The 21,211-nt window shown below is 42.6% G+C and overlaps 1 protein-coding gene across 14 annotated transcripts in view; it reads left to right on the plus strand.

Annotated features, from left to right (window-relative positions):
• The window catches only part of KIAA1109 (KIAA1109 ortholog), a 146,105-nt gene that overhangs the window by 787 nt on the left and 124,107 nt on the right, over positions 1-21,211 (plus strand). For 11 of the 14 annotated variants that reach the window (XM_025050947.1, XM_025050936.1, XM_025050940.1 and 8 more), the window contains exons 1-6: positions 8-270; positions 1,780-1,864; positions 12,820-12,949; positions 14,918-15,034; positions 15,955-16,033; positions 17,123-17,187. In XM_025050947.1, the coding sequence (XP_024906715.1) occupies positions 12,853-12,949; positions 14,918-15,034; positions 15,955-16,033; positions 17,123-17,187 (358 nt within the window). In that variant the 5' untranslated portion in view covers positions 8-270; positions 1,780-1,864; positions 12,820-12,852. Of the gene's footprint in view, positions 1-7; positions 271-1,779; positions 1,865-5,576; positions 5,665-12,819; positions 12,950-14,917; positions 15,035-15,954; positions 16,034-17,122; positions 17,188-21,211 lie in introns of those variants that run through there. The other 3 variants (XM_025050937.1, XM_025050938.1, XM_025050939.1) reach the window with 2 other exon arrangements.

Here is a 21,211-nt window from a genome sequence, read left to right on the forward strand (position 1 = left end):
ACGCAGCCGCAGTGACGCCCCTGCCCTAGCTCGGGCCCCTCCCGTCCTCCTCCGCCCTCCTCTATGTCAGTGGCCGGGCCGGAGCCGGGGCCGGACCTTGGGCGGCGGGGCCGGACCTCCGGCATCGGGCCCAGCTGGCGGGGCTAGAGGGGTGGGCGCGGGCAGGGCTCCGCAGGCCGCGTTGGATCCGCGTTGTCGTCCCCGCCCGAGGCCCTTGGCGTCCTCCGATGAGAGGCCGGACGGTTCCGGGCCGCCCCGGCGCTCGCCCAGGTGAGGGGACGCCGCCGGGTTGGGCTGGGTTGGGTGGGCAGCACTTCTTCCAGCGTCTCCGGACCTCAGCGGGTCGGAGCCGGGGAGGTTCGGCTGCGTCGCGGCTGCCGGCTGCGGCGTCGGCGCTTCCCTGAGCCTTTTGCTATCCTTACCTGCAGCGCTGAGACCTGTAGACCGATGTCGGAGGTCAACGGGAAGGCCTGGGAGGGCCATGACAGTCAGGGGGCTAGGGGCTCGGATGCTGCTGGGGACTCGGTTGCTGCGGCCCCTGCGGATGGTGATGAGGCGGGTGGGCGGTGCCCGCTCTCTGGGGTGCGGACTCCCAGGGAAGGACCGTGCACCTGCAAGCTCAGGCTTCAGCCTTACTGGCGGCACCTGGCTGCGGCGGACCCCCATACTGCTCAGCATGGGGTCAACTGACCAAGGGCGGTGGAGCCTTTGACACCCCCTCCCTCCCCAGGCGTGGTGTGTTTTGTATTCTGAATTGGTGCCTGCTGAGTCTGCACTACGAAAGAGTACATTTCAGCGGAAACACTAGCGTTTGGTCAAAGGAAGGTGAAAGGAAGTTGATTTTCCTTCTGCAGAGTATTGTCTCCCGCCCCACAGACCCACTCTCCACATCGCCCAACTCGTTGGCCTCAGTTTTGACAGTAGAAAGTTAGGGACGCTTGTTAAAGGAAAAGAGTTCTTGTAAATTTCCTCTGTAAGGAAATCATGGTTTTGAAACTGCCCAAGCCTCGTAAGTTTCATCGGGTTTCATGTTGCTCCTTTCACTCTGGGCATGGCAATGAGCTGATTTATTCTGAGTTAACTAGACACATAAAGTATAAAAACAGGTGCATTAACCAGAATATTTATATAACTATTGAGTGGTATATTACGTGCATGTATTATCTCATTTAGTCATCATAGCACTCTTATCCTGTAAGGTCTATTATTATTCTCATTTTATAAATGAGAGAACTAACGCTCACAGCCCTGAAAACTTCGTCCAAAGTCAGATCTGTGATTTAAACCAGGTGACCTGGCTTCAGTTTACTGCCCTTCATCAGTGTGCTTCATCGTCTCCCGAGAACTTAAGAATTTGCACGATGATTTTCATTTGAGAAAAACTGTGTCAGGTGCTGGGAATAGGAAGGAAACTGAGGGACCGTTCTTGTCAGCAGAGACCCAGAAGCGTGAGAGAACAGCTTTTTCAAGGCCGCACTTTGGGTACGCTTTAAAGGTTAGATTTGACCTCTAGAGCCCCCTGACCACCAAAATCATGCTCTTTCTATAAATACAGAGGTTTTGAAACAGTTGGCGTTTGAAAATTGTGGTCTTATTTTAAATTGTGGTCTTATTTCTCGTTTGGAAACTTTAAAGAAGGAAATGTAATATCGGACTAACATTAAAGGCCCAGCGCCTGTGTGAGCATGCAGGTGTAATCAGATCATTTCATCTGAAATGGTGCAACTGCTGATAATGCCAGAATATCTCGTATAATTGGTTAAAATGCTGTTTTTTCAGGTCTGTTCAAATGAAACGCTGCAGATGGGCCTTCTGAAGATAAGGAGAAGGGAAAACAACATTGAAGACAGAAAAAAAAATTGGGGTAAATATTTTGCTAGGTTAGAAAGAAATCTCATTTCCAATTGAAGCTCAGGTAGAGACAGTCTGACCGTTTGCTTCAGCTGTGTTTTAATCTGCTTCCGTGGTCGGGGAATGGGGGCGGGGTGGCGGTGGTACTTGGCTTGGGAACTGTTGATGTCTGACAACTGAGTCATGGGCTCAGCTTGCATGTAGGCAGCAGGCGGCCACGGACAGCGTTGATCTGGTCCTCCGTCAAGTGTCACCAGTCTTTTCTCTCTTTCGCTTGCGCATAGATCCACCTGTGTTACAGAGGGTTTTAGAGAGAAGTGAAAAAACATGAAGAAAATTAGTTGACTTTTGGTTCGTTCTCCACAGAATACTGTGTAGGGTTGAACGCAAGTATATTTTCACTGTGAGTTCTATGGAGAATAGTGAAGACATGGTCGAACATGATTACGAAACACGTAATTCATTTCATAAATATTTATTGAGTACCGTACCCGATGGCCTCATTTCAGGCTTCCGCTATTAGAGTAATGAATTTTTTTCTAGAAGGTGATATTTTTGTGAACCTGTACACTTTCTCGATTTTATATGCAAAGATGTTTTGGGTTGATGTAAAAGACTAGGAGAGCGGCGCTGTGCAACCATGTGATAACCATTTCCTATTTTAATAAAGGAAGGTTCACTACTCCTGCTGCTTTGAGGACCGTGGGGAGCTCGGGTTCTCACACACTTCATTTTAGCATACTGTTGTCATGTTAAGGATAGCGATAGAATTTCAGAATTTCATGGGAGATTAAGAAAATCAACTCTTTAATTTGAGAAAATTTGGGGGCATTTCTATCTGACAGATGGGAGTGGCGTGGTCAGATAGGGAGTCTGGGTGACGAACTAGAGTGATGAGCTCGGCAGCGCGGTGATCAGGCAGAGGCTATTGTGCTAATCCGGGTGGACGTGGAGCAGTGACATCGGGGCATCAGGGACAGAGGTGAGCGGGCAGAGGGAGAGGAGAGAGAATGGGTAGGATTGAGCAGGCTTGAGGGAAAGCGGAGTCAGGGTACTCTTCTAGTCACTGTCACGTTAAAGCACATAGTGTTTAATAAATACTTGCAGGGTAAGTGACATGGCTTACTTGCTATCTGGCTTGGGAAACTGAGGGGATCTTCGGGCCATTTGCTGAGGGAATATAGGAAGAGCAATAGATTGGGGAACATGGTTAGAAGAGATAAATTTAGTTCGGAGTACTATATTCTATATGAGGTCTCCGTGACTTCCAGGAAATGTCCTCAGGCAGTTGTATATATGGATCTGAGTTAGGAAGACTCAGCTCGAGATATAGATTGCGGAGCCTCAGTTTATGGATGACAGTTAAAAGCTATGGGAATGGATGAGATCACTCAGGGAGCAAATGTAGAGTGATAGAAAGGATGGAGGAACACAAACACTTACAGGTCAGGTGGGAGGAAAACAAACCTCAAAGGACATGAGGGGTGGGCAGGAAAGTGGGAGAAGTCAGAGAGCCATAGAAGTCAGTGGGAGAACTGCGTGAGTTAGACATCTTCGAGACATCAAATAAAACGAGGACGACAAAAGTATCCGTTGGACATGTCAGTTCAGATGTTGACCTGAGCAAGAGCAATCATGTAGGTGGAGCCAGTTCGCACTGGGAAGAGATAAGGAAAGCGAAACACCCAATGTCCTGGACTCTTTCAGCAAGTTCGGTTTTAAATGGAGGGAGAGGGTAGCTAGAGATAGGTTTCTGAGAGGGCTTTTGCTTTTTAAAAGTGTAAGTGATGAGTACATTTACAGTCTTTATTTGCTGAGGATAAAAACCATCAGAAAATTCGAAAGTAGCAGCATAAGGGAGAATAACTGGTAAAGCAAGGTCACTGACCAAGCCAGAAGGGGTGGAAAACGAGGATGGAGGTCAAGGCTACTTTAGATAGACTTCTTCTGAGACAAGGGGTGGTGATGATTATGGATACAGAGAAATTGGTAAGAGGCAGGATAGAGGTCGTTTCACAAAGTCCGGTCAAGAGACACCCACTCATGGAAGAAAGAGGAAATCGTTCACTCGTGGGCTTGGTAGCCTTCTCAGTGTGCCCTTGCTGACGCCTGCTCTTTTGGTGAGGAGGAGAAGGGTAGAGTGAGGGTCGTTTAGCCAGAGATGACAGGTATGACTCATCAGGGTAGAGATACTTTGCAGATATCTTGCAAAATTACCTTTCTCATACTTTTTATTGCTGAGTGACAAATTATTCCAAAACTTAGTGGCTTAAGACATTTATTTTCTCAGAATTTCTGTGGGTTGGGAATTTCAGAGTGGCTAAGCTGGTGGCTTCTGACTTAGGGTCTCTCGAGGTTGCAGCCAAGATCTTGGCTGGGACTTCAATCGTTTGGCGACCCAGCTGAGGCTGGGAGATTTGCTTCCACGATGGCTCACTCACATGGCCGTAGCCTCAAATCCACACCACGTGGACCTCTTTAGGGCTTTTTAAGTGTCCTGACAAGGCAGCTGGCCTCCCCTGGAGCAGATGACCCGAGAGACAGCAACAAGGAAGCTGCAATGCCATTTGTCACACACCATCGCCTCTGCCACGATCTTTTAGAACTGCATCAAGTCCAGCCCCCGTGTGGGAGGTGAATTAATTAAGCCCCACCTCTTGAAGGGAGGACAATCAAAGAATTTTGGACATATTTTAAAACGACCACACGCCCTCTTTAGGGGCAAATAAGCTCTTTAAAAATAGGTAGATGCAGCCTGTCCGAGCAGGTGCGGGGCGGTGCAGAAAAGCAGGGAGGTGGCTCGGTTAGCCTTGGCTCACTTCACACCTTGGCCTTTGCTGCTAATCCGACCCTACAACCTGATGTGTTACTGCTGACCTTTGATATAACAGAGGATCCTTCTAGGAGGAAAAATGCCACAGTGGGCAAAATACAAATTTCTTATACCGAAATGAATTTTGGTAACATTCACGTTAGCTCCTAAACTAGAATTTAGAGCTGGGAGAGAAGACTCATTTTTCATGGAAAAGAAACCGAGGACTAAGAGATAATTAGCGACCAAGGTCTGTGAACAGTGAAGATGAGAGGCAGCGGGACAGAGTCTGAAGAGAGACGGTCTGGACTCACGGCGCGGGCCGCCTGGTTAGCCGTGTTCGTGCTTAGCTTCTGCCAGCTTTCTTGTCGGTAGAAGCGGGGTTAGAACTAGGTAGTTATTTGTGACAATTAGGTGAGTAAATATGTGTAGTGTTTATGGCAGTGCTTGACACTTAGTGAGCAGTGAATAAATGCTAGCTAGCCATTATGGTGGCCGCATTTTATTTCGGTGGTGAGCTAGTACTATGGAAAGGACATTTCAAAGTGTACAATAACATTGACCAGAGTGTTTAGAGTCTCAGCTTTAAACTACTGACCTCATTGTGCTTTATCACTTTTTATACATATGTAGAGTACATTTCTGTGTGGCTCCATATCCGTTTAAAATGCTGTGTCAGATGTCACCTGTAGTATCGTATAGGTCACATGCCATAAAACTCCCGGAAGTTGCCTTTTTTGGGTTATACTTCCATAAAAATTCAGTTTCAATCGTAGCAATATTCTCAGCTCACAGGAACTGGCCATTGAATGAATGTGTTGGGCGCTCTGCCCAGCATCACGCTGATACTTCCTTTGAAGCTGATGTGACGAGCATCCTGGTACACACAATCAGCCGGTTCTTTCTCCCTCTCCCTCAGATCCAGAGACCCTACAAGGGCTGGGCGGGTAGTGTGAATATGTATTACGGAGGGTTGTCTGTGTGAAGCCACATGGTGGAAGGTAAGAGAAGCTGAAGGGCCAGGTACAAAAATAGAAATAGTTTTGTTGTAAGAAACCGTCTTTGGAATTTTACTTTGTCAATGCTGTTTAGTATTAAACTTTCCAGCATATTTCTACAAAAATGGAACCAGTGATGGACTGAATTCTTGATTAAAAGAATTAAAAGAAAGTTGCATATTGTGTTCAGCCGGTACAAAAAGCATAAACAAAACCCCACGACTAATCAGCATTTGGGATGTAGAAGCGGAAGGCTTGAACCTTTACTCGTGGCAATTTCTGTCGCTTTGTGTATCGCCGGCCACGTTAAGGAATATACTGACAGTAGATTAGTTCTGGTGGATTATTAAAGGTGGATAATGTTTAAATATCATGCGTTCTTCTAGGTTTGGAGAGGTTAAAGTTGATGATTTTTACCCTACAGGTAGATATTTTTCTATAAGTTTTTAAGACTTTTTTTTTTTTCTTTCAAATAAGTATTTAGATGAACCAGCCTAAATTTCTGGCTATAGAAGTGAGGTTTGCTAAAGTGCAGCATTTTTGTTGGATGATATGACTTCTTAGATGTTAAAAGTTCTTTTATATATAACACGAAGAACCGTTTTTGCAGCACGGATCACATTAAACAGCACTTTCCATTTGTCTAGTTTGCTGATTTGTAGTGATAAAATCATCAGTCACCATATCTGACATTCCTTCAGCAATAGTTGCCTGGTGACTAGTGTACTTTGGTATTCGACGTGCTTCTGAGAATTGTGCTCACTAGTATTATTTACACTAATAACACATGGTAATAATTAATGGCGGCTATTATTGACATATTCCAAAGCTGTTTTTGCATTTTAAGAGAGAATATCGGTTAGTACTCCACTTAAAGGAATGGATGGCGGAATTTCAGGCCTCGTACCCTAATGGGTAACATTTTTTAGGCACAGATTTTAAAATCACTACACTCAGTGGGTAATGCCAGCTGTTATATACATTCCAGTACTATCTTAAATGTAAAAGTTACGTCTTCGATGTGAGGTGTTTGGTTGCAGAAGGTACTTCTCTGTTTGTATACTTTACTTGCATAGCATCCTAGAGTTGGCAGGAGTGTCACAAAGTCCTTTGTATTAAGCCATCGACCTTTCGATAGGTGAGTACTCAGACTATTGGGTCATTGTAGAAGCAGTTCAAACGAATTAAACACTCTTAAAACTTGATTTTTGGATTAAAATGTTGTGATCTGGTTTGTTTCACTTTTGAGGTATCCTTAAACCCTAGGAAAGATAAGTAGTCTACTTAGGCAGTTCCTTTGTGTTGGTGTTTACTGAGGTCTTTGGGTCAATTACAGGGCTTCTTAATTGATAAGACAAACATAAATTTGACTTTTGAAATTGGGAACCCTGCAAAGAGGTCTCGAGATAATTCGTTACATATGGGCCGAACCCAAGCAGTGGCTGCAGAGTTTTCAAACACACACGCATGTACCTGGTAGCAGTGCGCATTTGTCAGTGAGCTTCGGCCTCAGGTGTGCAGTGCACAGATGTTTACAAAGTGTTTATATCACACAATTTCTCATATACACGCCATGTCCTAATAGTGTTCAGTCTTCCTTGCTGATGAAGAGACTGAATATTCATGAAGTTGGAAGGAGAATGTTCCTGAAGTTGGAAGTGATTTATTTTCCAACTCTTAAAACCCAGGTAGCTTTTTTTTTTTTTTTTTTATGGAAAAGGAACTCTGATTAAATGCAGAGAACTTTAATGTATTGGTCTGAAGATACGTGAACACCTTTAACACAAAAAATTGTGACTTGATTGTTGCGTGGGGGATTTGACAATGATTAAGGTTTTTCTCATTTTTGATGTATTTGGAATTGGGTTATTAAAATGTTGAAAATCCTTTTCTTAAATTCAAGCAAATGAAAACCCAATTTTCGTAAGGGTAAAAAAGGTCATTTAGAGTCTCTTTGGACCGAATGCATTAGAAATACTTGATTGTGTGTGGCTGTGGCTCATAATTACAGACTTGTTGTAACGATGCATTTATTTCATTCATTTATGAGGCCACTGTTTATTGAGAGACTGCCACATACCAGGAACTTTGTCGACTATTGCACAAGCAAACGAAGAGGGCAAACCCGTTTTTAAAGAGCAGCTGTCTGGTGGGGAGACAGACTTCTAAACTGGTCATTACAGTGTGATGCAGTAACTGCCACGATGCAGGTCAGACAGCCCTCAGCGTTCTCCCTAGTGCCAGATGTCCTCCTGAGATTATTGTAAATATTCCAAATCTTACACTGAGTACTCAGACTTCCTTAGCTGTACAGTAGGATTTTTAAGCTCCATGAGCATTTATTGAATAAACAAAATAGCCCTGTGTTGTCATGCGCTGTCTCACTGTGTTGCTCTAAATACTCAAACTCAGATACTTCCCCATGAGTGTCAGGGTGGGCCGTGGTCTTCACAGCTAGGTCTTCTCCAGTCATAGGTAATGTTATCTAGACACATTCAAGTTTAAGCCTGATATAGCAAAACCTGTTATTTCTGCAATCCTGTGTCAACTTTGGGGCGATACCTCTTTTGGAGGAGCGGTGCAGACCTGGGAGAGGATTAACCAGTGCGGTGAGGTTTTCTTGAGGCCCCGTGGGCAGAAGCACAGACCATCTACTTCCTCCTGCTCCTCTTTCCTGAAAGGACGGAGGCCCTCTCACCCCTACTTCCGTTCGGCTACCGGCCTCTGGCAGGACCGTCCTTTAAAAAGTAAGAAAAATAGAAGAGGAGAAGGAACTGTAGAAGGTAATGGGAACCAAAAAGCGGGGTAATAAGAAAAAAATGAGATGAAGAGGTTTTAATAGCTATAAATTTGACTCATAATTTAAAAACATAGAGGCCACCAGATTCTCCCATCTTCCCCCCCACCCCCAAATCTTCCTGTATCCGGGGCCATCCTTTCCTGTGTTCTTTCTCTTAAGATGAAGGCCGTGTTCCTCTCTCTGCCAAAAGCCAGCCCCTTTCCCACCGGTCACGTTCTGTCTTCCAGCAGAGTCTCCCTTTTTCTTTTTTCATTATGGAAGTATTATGTGCCCATCGTCAAACAGTTAAATAATATCTAAGAACCAAGACTAGTGAAGGCGATTCTTCTTCCTTCCAACTCCCCTCCTGCTGCTCTCCCTGGAGGCGACCACTCATGGCTTTGCTAATATTTCTGCAGATTAAAAAAGTGTACATATACGCACACCATATATGTGCACATATGTACATATGTGGTGTATACAAAATATATGCCAAATAACCGATAGTCTTTTTAACGTAAGTGGAATACTATACATCTCGTTTCTCAACCTGCTTTTTCCCACGAACATCACACGTATCCTGGACATTTCTCTGTCAGCCCACACAGAGCTCTTGTTCTTTTAGAAGGCTGCATGTCGTTTTACAGTAAGAGTGTACAATTTATTTTCCCATACTTGACATTTTCCCCAATTTCCCAGTATGATCTATAATGCTGCAGTGATCTTCCTTGGACAAACATCTTTGTGCCGGAGTATTTCTGAGAAGTGAGTCCTGGACCCGAAACGTCCAATTCAAAGCATGTACGTTTTTACAGTATCTGATAAATCATTCTTAGAGGGTTTACTTCTATCAGCGGTTTATGGATTGTGCCCATGTTCTCACACTTTTGGCAATATAGTTATTGGGTGATAAGTGATTGTTGTCCCCAATTGCTAGTGGTATCTTTCTCTGTGAATTGCCTGTTTATATATTATACTCATTTTCCTATTAGATTATTTGTATTTTTTATATTGATTTGTAGGATGACCTCCATTTCCAAGATTTGGAATTCTGTCTCTAAAAGTTTGTTGATGCAAATGTTAGATTTAGATAATTTTATTTCCTTTATGCCAGTGGGAATGAAATAAAATAGTTTGAATGTAGTATTTGAGAAGATTCTACAGATAATTCATCTTGAAAAGTAAGCTTTTTCGGAAAGGTATTTCTTAAAATGATGGTAGTGGTGGTGTTAAATTGGGAACTTTGATAAATTTCTGGTTTGTGCTTTGTTTGATTAAACTATTTACATTTTCATGCTTTTCTTTGTCACTAAAGCAATTGCCACTTTTTTTTTGTAATGTGGACAGAAGTTTTGAAATGAATACCATGGATTTCAGGAAGAATGAAGAGAATATAAATGAATCATGAAAATATTGAGAGAGCATATCTTAGAACATGTAGGTTCTAAGTTATTTTCTTATGTAACAAATACAAATTCCATTTAAAATGGTGTTTGAAAACAGGGGCTGTGTTCAAGGCACTGTCACTGGTATTGTGGATACAAAGATGAAGCAGCCCCTCCTGGTCATCATTCATCAGGAGGGAGGGTAGGTTAGATGCGGGTCATGCGGGAATGTCCTAGAAGTGAGGCTGTGTTTCTCCTTTGAGAAGTGCACAGTTTTTATCTGCCCTATACTGATGGTGTTTATTTTGATCACTTAATTAGCTGTTGGCTTTCTCAAAGTTCCCTTTTCCCCCTTTGTCATTAAGAATTATTTTGGGGGTAGTTATTTGAGACAATATGAGTCTTGTTGTTCGTTGGAATTATTTCTATTGGTGTGGACTCATGGATTCTTTTCTACTAAACGGGTTGTAATCTCACTATTATTTATTTCGGTGCTCACGTTGTCCCAGATCTTGCCTCTTCATGGGCGTCTCCTCATGCTCATTTCTGTGTCCTGGTGACACAGCCGTCATTCTTCGCACCCCTGTTTCCTTTCTGGAACGTGGGGCTCACGTGGGCTCTCCTTGCCGTGGTTGTAGAGTCGGCCCTGTCTTCACCGAGCCCTGTTGCCCTGAGAGAAAATGGTTTTTCCAAGCGGCGTTCTCTGCTCGTTGTCGTTGGGCTGTCGCGCTGTCAGGACCGTCGGTGGACACACGCTTCACGCCCACGTGTCCATTTGCCGCTGTGCTGTTTCTGTGTGCGCCCCTGTTGAAAACCACGTCTCCAGTTCTTGTCTGACACCCCACGGTTAATCCCACGCCCCGCGCCCCGCCCGGGCTCTCCGCGTCTGCGCTCCTCCTCGCGCACCACCCTGCTCCGCGTCGCCTCCTGTCGCCCTGGGGCCCGCGCCTCGCTCCCGGGTCCGGGTCCGCCGCTCCGGCCTCTTCCTTCCACTGGGCTCCTGCGCCCCCGTCTTCCCCGGGGCAGGGTCCCCGGGGTCGCCCTGGCCCTGGCGCCCGGAAACAAGGCCGCCTCGCCGGGGGTCGCCTGTCCCTGCCGCGCCCGCACGCAGTCGCCGGCCTGGCTCTGCTTGGCCTGCGGCCTTTAGACCGATGGGGAAGGAGGGGGAAATGTCCGGTTTGACTTTCAGCCCATCATTTGCCCCTCGAAGGTCATGCAGCAGGTTCATGGGCCTCCAGTTCCTGGCCGCGCGGACCTGGTGCTCTGCCCCGTTCGGCGCGACTCCGCGGCCGTCGCTGCTTTGGCATCCTTGACACCGAAAGCCCGCCTCTTCCTTTACAGCCTCTATTGCGTCTTAGCCTTTTCTTGAGTACTTGCTCAAAACGCGTTCTTTTAACTAGGGGGCCCTCATCTGTTGCATTGGCTAATCATCGTGAGCACGCTGGGGACAGCTGTGCAGCTGCAGTGGCGTCTTTGCAGCCTGGCTCCCTCTTCCTGATTCCCTTTGGCTGCGGGGTAGGGGGGGGGTGATGATTTGAGGCGGGGACTATACATCCTTTTGGTGGCTGGATCAGTTTCCCTTGGATTCGATTAGAAACATCCCCCTTTTATGTGCCAGGCCGAGTGCCAGGATACATCCCTCATGGAATGTCCCCAGGCGCCAGGAGGTGATCTTTTCATAGATGTCATGCTGTGCTGATGATACATATGTAAAATGGTAAAAGTAGGCTTGAAATAAGTACAGATGTTATTTTGTAGTTTGTAAACCATTATGTGTGAGTATTTGTTTTTAGATTATAGGTCTTTTCAAAGTGTGTTCTCCCTTTAAATAATTTTATTTTTTAGTTTAAAAAAAAAAAGGAAGAAAGGGAAAGGCCACATTGTAAGGTTAGCTCCTGGATTTTAAATGTCTAGTCGATGGATTTTTCAAAGCTTTGAAAAATATGAGAACCTTTTTTCCCCAGTTTTATTGAGTATAATTGACATAAAATACTTTTCTTGACGGTGAAAAGGATCACTTAGGACTGTCTTTGGCCCTGAATACATTGGAAATACTTGCTTATCTTTGGCCGTAGCTGATAATGATGTAGTTTTATAATGATGCACTTATTTCATTCAAATGTCTTCCTTCATACTGCTGGAGTAGTAAAGTAGTGTGACTTGCATCTCCTCCTGCTGGGGTCTGTAATTGATGCCTTTTTGTCGGGTTTGTAATTGACCTTGAGTGGTAGTGTGTGAGAGCTCCCCCTTCTGGCCTCCTGACTTCATTTTTTCTTTTTTAAATTTTATTATTAGTTTCAAGTATACAGTACATTGATTAGATAGTTTTATAATTTATAAAATGATCCCCCTAATTGCTCCTTCTCTCCCCTGGCCCTCCACCTAGCCAGTATATTAGTGCCAGCTGCATTCCCTGTGCCGTGCTCCCCATCCCGGTGCCCATCTATCAACTACTAATTCGTCCTTCATTAATGCTTCACCGTTCTCCCAGTCCCCCAACCCCCCTCCCCTCTGGCTGTCACCAGATTATCCTCTATATTTGTGAGTCTGTTTTTGATTAGTTTGTTCTTTTTGTTTCTTAGGTTCTGCATATAAGTGAAATCATATGGTATTTATCTTCCTCTGTTCCTGACTCCATTTCAAATGATGTTTCCCTGTATTAATTTTCACAATACTTCCTTCTTATTGTTGAGATAAATATCTTTAGATTTCAGAATGACGATGTCCGTCTTATTTTTAGTCAGAGTATAGTAACTGAACCCCAATCTCAGAGTGGTAAAATCAGGACATTAAAAATATGACACATTGTCTTATATTTTATATAGAAATGTGGACATGTTTTGCTGTTGTTTGTTGTATTTTTGCATTCTTATCATTGCTGGAACGAGAATGTGATTTAGTAAACTTTTATATTTATTCACCTTTATTTCCCCTTACATGATTTTCCTTGCAGATAAACATCTCATTCTAAATTTAACCTTTGAACTCTTTCAGGCCTTTAGATGCTGCTCTGGAAAAACCTCAGTAATGGATCAAAGGAAGAACGAGAGTATTGTCCCCAGCATCACTCAGTTAGAAGATTTTCTCACAGAACACAATTCCAACGTTGTCTGGCTCCTTGTTGGTGAGTAGAGTGTGTTTTCTTATGCATCACTGTTGTCTCGCGTGGGTCAACAGCTGCCGCATTTTAAGTTGCGATGCTTACAGGACCGTTCGTTTATTTTTTAGAAAGAAAATTTCGATCTTTCTCTGAGTATTTGTTCTGGGAACTGCTCTTTTCCTTAGGCTGCTCCTTGTGTGACGTCAGGGAGGAGAGGAGAGACGTCGCACTCCGCTTCTCTTTCCTCTTTCATGTTCATCCCCCTGTGCTGCTTTCGTGACCCCACAGGTCCTGTGGCAGGGTACGGGTAGAGGTGACGTGTGCACAGAAGGGATTATAATGAGTCAGGATTTGTGGGTAGGGTTAGGTTGCCATTTGAGTTCTATTTTTTTTTTTTTACTTGATGGAAGTTAACTATAGTAATAATGAAAGCCAAAAAAAGTAAAATGAAGTGCAATGCAGTATGAAATAGGACTTCGTAAAAGTCCTGTTTGCAAATTACCTTTAGTTTAAGGACATAGCTCTTGCTTAGTTTTTATCTGTCCCCTCTCCTATCACCTAGAATTTCTCTGACTTTTTTCTGGAGTATACAACTCCTTTCTTTAAGGAAAGAACAGAAAAACAACCAGAAAAACGTTGCGTGATTGTTTAATTTTGCTCTTTTACTCCTGGCCTTATGATATTGAAGAGCAGGGCGGGGGACCCAATACAATGAAAAGGCCACACACACTTCCTAGGCCGTTGGGTGCTAGAAGCATACTTTCTCAGCAGATACTTCTTGCCTTTCTGAATGGCCCACAATAACCTGCTCTGATTTACAGTAAAAATTAATACAAATGAGTTTAAACTTAAAACAATGATATATCTTCAAAAGAATGTTTCAAAAGAATTGTTCTAAAAATAATTTTTATGGACAGCTCATAGCACTTGCTACATCAAAGCTATTACCATCCAAGTTACCGTGCAAAATGTATTTTGACTTTCAGTTACTGCTTTGTTTTATCTATATTAAGTAATTTTTTAAAAAAAGTTAAGAATGTAATGCTAAAATGTTGCTAAAAGGTTACACATTAAATCGCTTTGTCTTGATTTAGAAAATTATTATACTTTTTAAATAGACAAGTAAAAATATCAGAAAAGGCTTTCTTATGTTTTATCTTTTGTATATTCATGAGCTAGGTTTTTTTGGGAATCTTATAAATTTTATAAGTGACTATGGCTCTTGAAAGATGGTCAAATTTGGAATATCATTTACTGCAGCATATTCAAGAAAAGTAGGCATTCTTAAAAATAAGTTACCAGCTTACCAATCACAGCCAAATAGCATGAGGTCCTATTTAATACAGATAGATATACCTTTAGTAGACTGAAATTTCCCCTTATTTCCATTACTTTTTTAAAAGAAGAATCTATTGATTTAAAAAACAGTGACTTTGATTTTAAAAAATCATCAATTTTCTTTCTTTTTAAGTGACTTTAGTTTTTAGGAAATACTTCGGGAATGAACTTTTAGCCTACTAAAGGTGGATATTTTTCAGAATATTCAGAAATACGGGCTTTCTCATGTTTAATAACTAGAACAGTGCAAAGCAGTGAAAAAGGAAACAGGCAAAAAGGAAAGCAGATTGCTTTAATTGATCTGATTGGAATCTGTTTGTTTTTTTATTTTTTAAGGTGACATTGGTTAACGAAATCCAGTAAGTTTCAGCTGTGCACTTTAATAGTAAGGCATATGAATATTTACACTGTGTGTTCACCTCCCATAGTTAGATTTCTTTTCTGGTTAGTAACTAAAAGAGAATGAGGAGAGCTGGGTAAAGTGGAATTGATCTCTGATTTTAGAGCTCCAGGTATTACACTAAGGACATACTACCATGTGGAAGTGAATTCTATCATTTCTGAATGCGGTAAATGACCTTTTACTAACAAATTTTTACTAAGATGTTAAGGTGCTTGAAAGTGACATTCTTTTGCATTTTTTTCTCCCAACAGCTACCATTTTGTCCTGTGGATGGATTATTTATCTCACATATTATAATTCTCGGAATGTTGGTCTTATTTTAACATTGGTTCTTAACAGATTATACAAACATGGCTATATCCATATTGGTAAGTTTTGAGTAACACTGCATTTTTTTCTTATACGTAATTTTGAGGTGTATATCAGAAATTTACATTTTAGAGACAGGAAGTAGCTTTGGAACTGTAGCCTCGTTTCATGAAAGGTAAAGTACTTTAATTGGAATTTCTCTGGGACAGGTTATGTCCTTACCTTATTCCTTGGAAGTGTTTCTACGGTAACTTTTTTACCTTTTTTGCTTAGGAAAGATGCTTGTTAAAATAGTTTGAAAAATATAGAGTTTCTAATGTTCAATGAAGTTATTTTGCTTTTTTTTTTTTAAAGTAACTCGTACTTTAAAAATCTGTAAGTTGGAATCATCTTGTGTATTTCATTTTGTGGCCTGCTTTATTAATTTAGTTTCTGACTACTCGTAAGTGGAAGGTTTGTATAGATAGGATGGTGTATTAGGAAGCGGTATGCTGTGGAAAGCCCTAAACCAGTGGCCGAGGGGAGAGGGGACACTGAACAGAGCCATTCTCACCTTCCCTGGAGTCACGTACCTCTTAGTTGTTATATATAACCTTCTCTCAAACCTAAGTCGTCTTCCATTAATTTGAGGTAATGACTGGTTCCTGGAGTCACCTGAACTAATGGAGAAAAGTGATGAATTGGTCACTGCTTGGGGTTTATTTAGTGGCTGTGCCTCATTAAGGGACTCAGTCATATAAAGCAGTGTTTAAACCGCTGACCTTTTTGTTCGTTTAGTAGCCCGATCCATAGCAATGGTACTTGCTGGGCTTTCTGAGGGAAGGAGGGTAGAAATTAGTGAGGCCGTAAACATAAGGAAGGGAGTCAGGAGAGAGCGTGTAATTATCGGATAAATCGAATGCTCGATTCTTTTAAGCTTTAAGGGCTCTACTGTCTATCAAAACAATCACGTTAATCACTGTGTTTTTCTTATACACAGGCTCCTTTTCTTTCTCTGTTCTTTCTGGAAAAGTCATGGTTCGTGAAATCTATTACATTACAGAAGACATGTCTATTAGGTAAACAAAAAAAACAAGCAGAAAAAAATTAAAAACTATCTTGAAATATTGTAAAATTTTTTTCTGATTATGATTATTTAATATGATTTACTTCTTCAAATAAAACCATAAGTCAAAAATCATTGTTTTTAGTAAATCGTGCCTAGTGAATTGATGTTTTAAAATGTTTCTATCAGTGGATTAATTTAGCTAAGGTTTAGACTGGCAAAAGTTTACCGAAGAGCAGCTTTTAGAAGTATCTCATTTCATTCCAAGATGGAAAATTGAACCATTGAATTACCTGATCACTGCCGGTGTAGAGTTCATGGTGGTCATTTGTTACACAAACTAAGGCCCAGAGGTGCTGATAACGCTCACCCATCAGGTCCTTACGAGGTGATGAGTTTTTAGAATTGTTCGGCATCTGTTAACATCTCTAATTTCACTTTAAGAAGGAAACTCAAATCTGTAATGAGAAATGATAATATGTTTGATATCATCTTTCCTCTGTAAGCTTTGAAAGAAAAGCTTCTCTATTTTTGTGATTTTCTTAAAACTTAGAACTTGAAAGTTTCGAATTAGTTGAGAGGTGCTGGGGTTTCGGAACGTTTATACTTCACTTAAAACAGCAGAGGCAACTTCTTTGTGAGTCTAAAATTAGTTCCAAATTAAAAATAACAAGTAAAAGCTAAGCTGCTGTAAGTTCATCCTTTTGGAGCATGAGGGGTTTATCATCACAGAAATGAAAGAATATCTTTAAAAGTTTCCCCTAGTGTGCTCATGTCCCCCTTTAAAGATCTGGTTTTTTGTTTATGAAGTTTTTACTCCATTAAATATTTATAAAAGAAAAAGGTTTTCTGTTAGCACTTCCCTTTCCTGTTGAATGTAATCTGGTTATTACCCAAGTGGCAGAATCGAATTTAGACCTATACAGATCTTTTCTTTTTTTTTTTATCTGGAAGATTATGAAATCGTTAGGCATGCCAGTGTTGAGAATTTTTCATATTTCCTTGTTCATTATCAATTGCTTGCCATTTATAATAAGTAATTAGGAAATGAGTTAAGTAAATTGTTACATAAGTTTTCATTTCTGTAATTTATTTTGCTTAGAATTCAAGATGGATTTATAATTTTTCGGTGGTGGAAAATGTATAACCCAAAGCAGAAACAACATGGTGAGTTTTTACTTTTTCATGTGCTTGAAATCTTTAATCATATAGTCAGTTTACATTTATGGATATTGAAATGTTTCACATTTTATAATAGGTAAAAATATTTTTAAAAGCTTTGGAGTTTACAAAACTTTGATTTTATCACCGTTGGCCGAAAACCCTTTAGCAGCTTTCCTCTTGCCTGGTAAAATGTGGTTACTTAGGCTGTTATTTATTCAGGGCCACCCTCCACATGACCCTGAGCCACGTTGCTGGCCTCACCCCCTGCCGCGTCAGTGGACCTAACCAGGACTGTGGTCCAGCGGCCTTTCCAGCACTCTTTAACCCTTCCGCTAAGACGCCTTTGCTTTTCAGCTTCGATGTCCTTTATTCATGCCTCTGCCTGATGCTGCTGCTAGTTCTTATTTATCTAGTGTGGCAAGGACGAGCAGAAAAGAGGACAGGTGGGCTCTAGACTGTCTTCCGGTTGGTTCTCCTTGGATCATCGGTATTCTACCAACATCTCACAGTTTCTCCCCAGACCTTTATCTCACGGCTCTGTGAGTGCTCTGGTCTGCGGCTGACCCTCCTGCTGACGCTGACCGTACCAGGGGCTTCGAGGGACAGGAGACCTTGTCTTTACTCTCTGGAGTAGCAGTTATCACACTCTTTGTTCTCAAGACCCTTTACGTTCTTCTGCGTTATTCAGGACCCCAAAAAGCTTTTATTTCTATAACATATCGATATTTATTTTACTACATTTGAAATTAAGCCTGATAATTATAAAACATTTTTATTTCGTTAAAATAAGGGGGGACCCCCACCTCTGCCTAGCCGTCGGGGCCACCTGTGTTTCTGGCACCCCACGTGGCGATACTCCATTACATACTAAAATAAATAACACATTTTATGAAAAATAACTTTCCAAAGCCAAAAAAAAAAAAGTGTTATTTTATATTTTGCAAATCTTTTTAATGTCTGGCTTAATAGAAGATAAGTGAATTCTCCCCTGTTTCAGTCAGTCTGTTGAAGTATCATACTTCGTGGAACCTTTAAAAAAACTCCACTGAGGAAAAAACCAAACATCTCAGTATAATAACACTACCGAAATAGTTTTGACCCTTTGGTTCTCTGGAGAGGGCCTTGGGAGCACCCCACGGGTCCCTGGCCCATACTTCGATAACTGCAGGGGACCCCTGAACCATGCAAGGGTTGGGGGCACTGACCAGCCCCCTCCCTTGTGCAGTTGCAAATCCATATATCACTTTTGACTCTTCAAAACTTAGCTACTAATAGCCTACTGTTGACTGGAGCTCTTGCCGATAACATAACCAGTCTATTAGCACAGGTTTCATATGTTATATGTATTATATACCATATTCTCACAATAAAATAAGCTAGAGAAAAGGAAGTTCAACTCATAAGAGAAAACACATTTACAGCATTCATTGAACAAAGTCTGCGTGTAACTGGACCCGTGCAGTTTAAGGGTCAGCTGTGTTGCTCCCGGAGGTGTCGGGTGGGTCCTGGGGGAGCAGGGTCGGCAGGGAACGCGACCCCCACCTCTGCCTAGCCGTCGGGGCCACCTGTGTTTCTGGCACCCCACGTGGCAATTCTGAAATGGTGTTTTTGTGTGTTGGGGGGGTTACCTAGGAATCTTCCCATCATAACTTTGTTCCTATGAGAGAACAGATTTAAAGTTCCACAAGTTTGTTGAGCTTCGAAGTTTGAGCTGGCCTTAATTACTGTAGATGTCACTATTACTTCACTATTATTTAGTCATTTTTTTTTTCTTACTGTCATTGCCCTGCTCCCACATAACTTTCCCCCCTCTTGTTGGAATACATGATGTCCTCTTCCTTGAAAAGGCTGGTGTGAACTGATGAGAACTTGGTGCCTGTAGGATTAACGAAGTCAGGACGTCTGGAGAGGTTAATGGGCAGATTTCCCGTGCGGGAAAAGTTTTCACAAACGTAGAGTTATTAGATAATTTTGCACAGAGGTGCGCTGAGATCACGTGATGGAAGTGTCCCGTGGGCGTGCGCAGCGAGCCTCCTGCGGTCTCATCTGTGGCTGAGGCCGTCCGTGTGGTACTTACGGTCCCTGGTCCGTGACTTTACAGTGTTGTTTGTCCAGCCAGCCTTTTACCTCTCTGCTTGGCACTTGCTATAAACATTCTCATAGGAAAAAGAATTGTTCTTCAGATACTCAACGTATCAGTGCCCTGGGAACCTTATAAGTTTTGACTTCTCATAAAAAATATGAATAAATTCAAAATTTGAGTCACTTTCCTACACTGTTATTACCCATGTTAAATCATGTGGCGAGAACGCTCTTATTTTTTATGTTTTACTTGGCTGTCAGCCTGAAGGGTGGCCTCTGAGGAAAGGTATCGTACGTGTACCTCAGACATGGCCAGACCTCACCCCTCACGGCCACGTTCCTTTACGTTTGGTCCCAGCTTTTGGCACTTTTCATTAACTCTGAGCAGGCCTGGTGTGGCCGCCTCCAATTTAGTTTGTAAAGCTCACCTGGTTTGTCCTTAGGGATGGGTTTCCATTAGAAGCCCAGTTTCTCCTGCAGGTTGTGCTTCTGTTTATTAGATGATTTGTTCTATTGACTCAATCTTTTTTTTTTTTTTTCAAAAAAGCTGTTTAATTAACATAGGTTTTATTGTTAACAAGATTGCAGTGGAACTGAAACAGAAGTTCTCTTTGTTTATATAACTGGTTCATGATTTTAAAAAAAAGCCTTTTTGAAAAAAAAATTTAAAAAATACCTTTTTGTATATTTATAGAGGGAGATGTGGGTGAGGAGGCCATTCTGCCCTAAGACCTCCCCTCTCGCCATGCTCTCTACCCCAGGATCCGGGGGACACACTTAAGAAACAACTTAGGATTGTCTCCAGATCCTTTATCCATCTGGAGACCCCTCATTTTGCAGGTGGAAAAACAGAATTCCCTGTGAGTATGACTGGTAAAGCCAGAACGGAAACCCAGGCCTGCCCACTTTCGGTCCAGTGCCCCTGATGATACAGAACAAGCGGATCAGATGTGGCCTGGGCAAGTTCTTGAAGGTTCTCACGTGCAGACACTGAGCACAGCTCGCGGGAGGAATGCAAGCGTTCGCAGTCTCAAGGGGCAACTGCAAGTTCTCAAGCTAAACCTACTGAATTTCCTTAGACACGTGGAATACCATCTTGAATCGTTCATAGCTTTTTTTTTGGAAGAAAATAATTACTTCACTTTATCATGAAATATTTCCTCTCCTTAAAGTGGATTGCTCTTCACCAAAATACATGGATGAGGTCAAGAGTAACTGACCCAAATCCTTCATGAAAGAGGTAGCTTTCGATAAAAATCTTTACCTGTTTAACAGGCATTTATTTTGCATTCACTTAGGGATCATTGTGTTAAACTGGAGGGGACGGTTAAAAATAAGAGGAATGGGTGTTAGCTGAATCTGTTTAAGGGAGACATGCTGGTAAACAACTGTAATTAAAAAAGAGAGGGCGCACATGGTGTGTTTTGAGGACCGCCGTCAGAGTGATACCTTTGTTGGGGACCAGTCGGTGTGCTCCCGGCGGGGTCGTGGTGGGATGCTGTCTGCCGGGAGGCAGAGCCGGAGATGAGGGGCTGTCGTGACAGTCCCACCTCTTAAGCAGCGTGCGCGGTGACGACCGGGAGGAGAGGGGTGCAGCTGGAGGTGGAGTGGAACGGGGTAGCTCCACCTGGCTCGACCAACGGCTTGGGGGCAGAAAGCAGGTTATGTTAAGGAATGAGCAGATGACTCGGTTTGGTGGTAAATGTGAGGTGGGGGATGCTGAGGGGCGATTTGGAAGCTGTGTAAAAGGATCTTGAACACCTGGCAGCCCCCGCCGTTAAAGGGTTTTGAGCAGGGGAGCGACGTGAACTTAGCTCATTTCAGATGATGTAAGGAAAATGTAATCACCACCACAGGTGCAGACACCCCACATTAATAGAAGTAGTTCAAATACTGGTCCGTCCTTGGCAGGTTCTCCTGCCAGTTCTTTGTGTCTTGAAATTTT

Source organism: Pteropus alecto, unplaced genomic scaffold, assembly GCF_000325575.1.
Source record: "Pteropus alecto unplaced genomic scaffold, ASM32557v1 scaffold17, whole genome shotgun sequence".
In the NCBI taxonomy this organism is placed as follows: domain Eukaryota; kingdom Metazoa; phylum Chordata; class Mammalia; order Chiroptera; family Pteropodidae; genus Pteropus; species Pteropus alecto.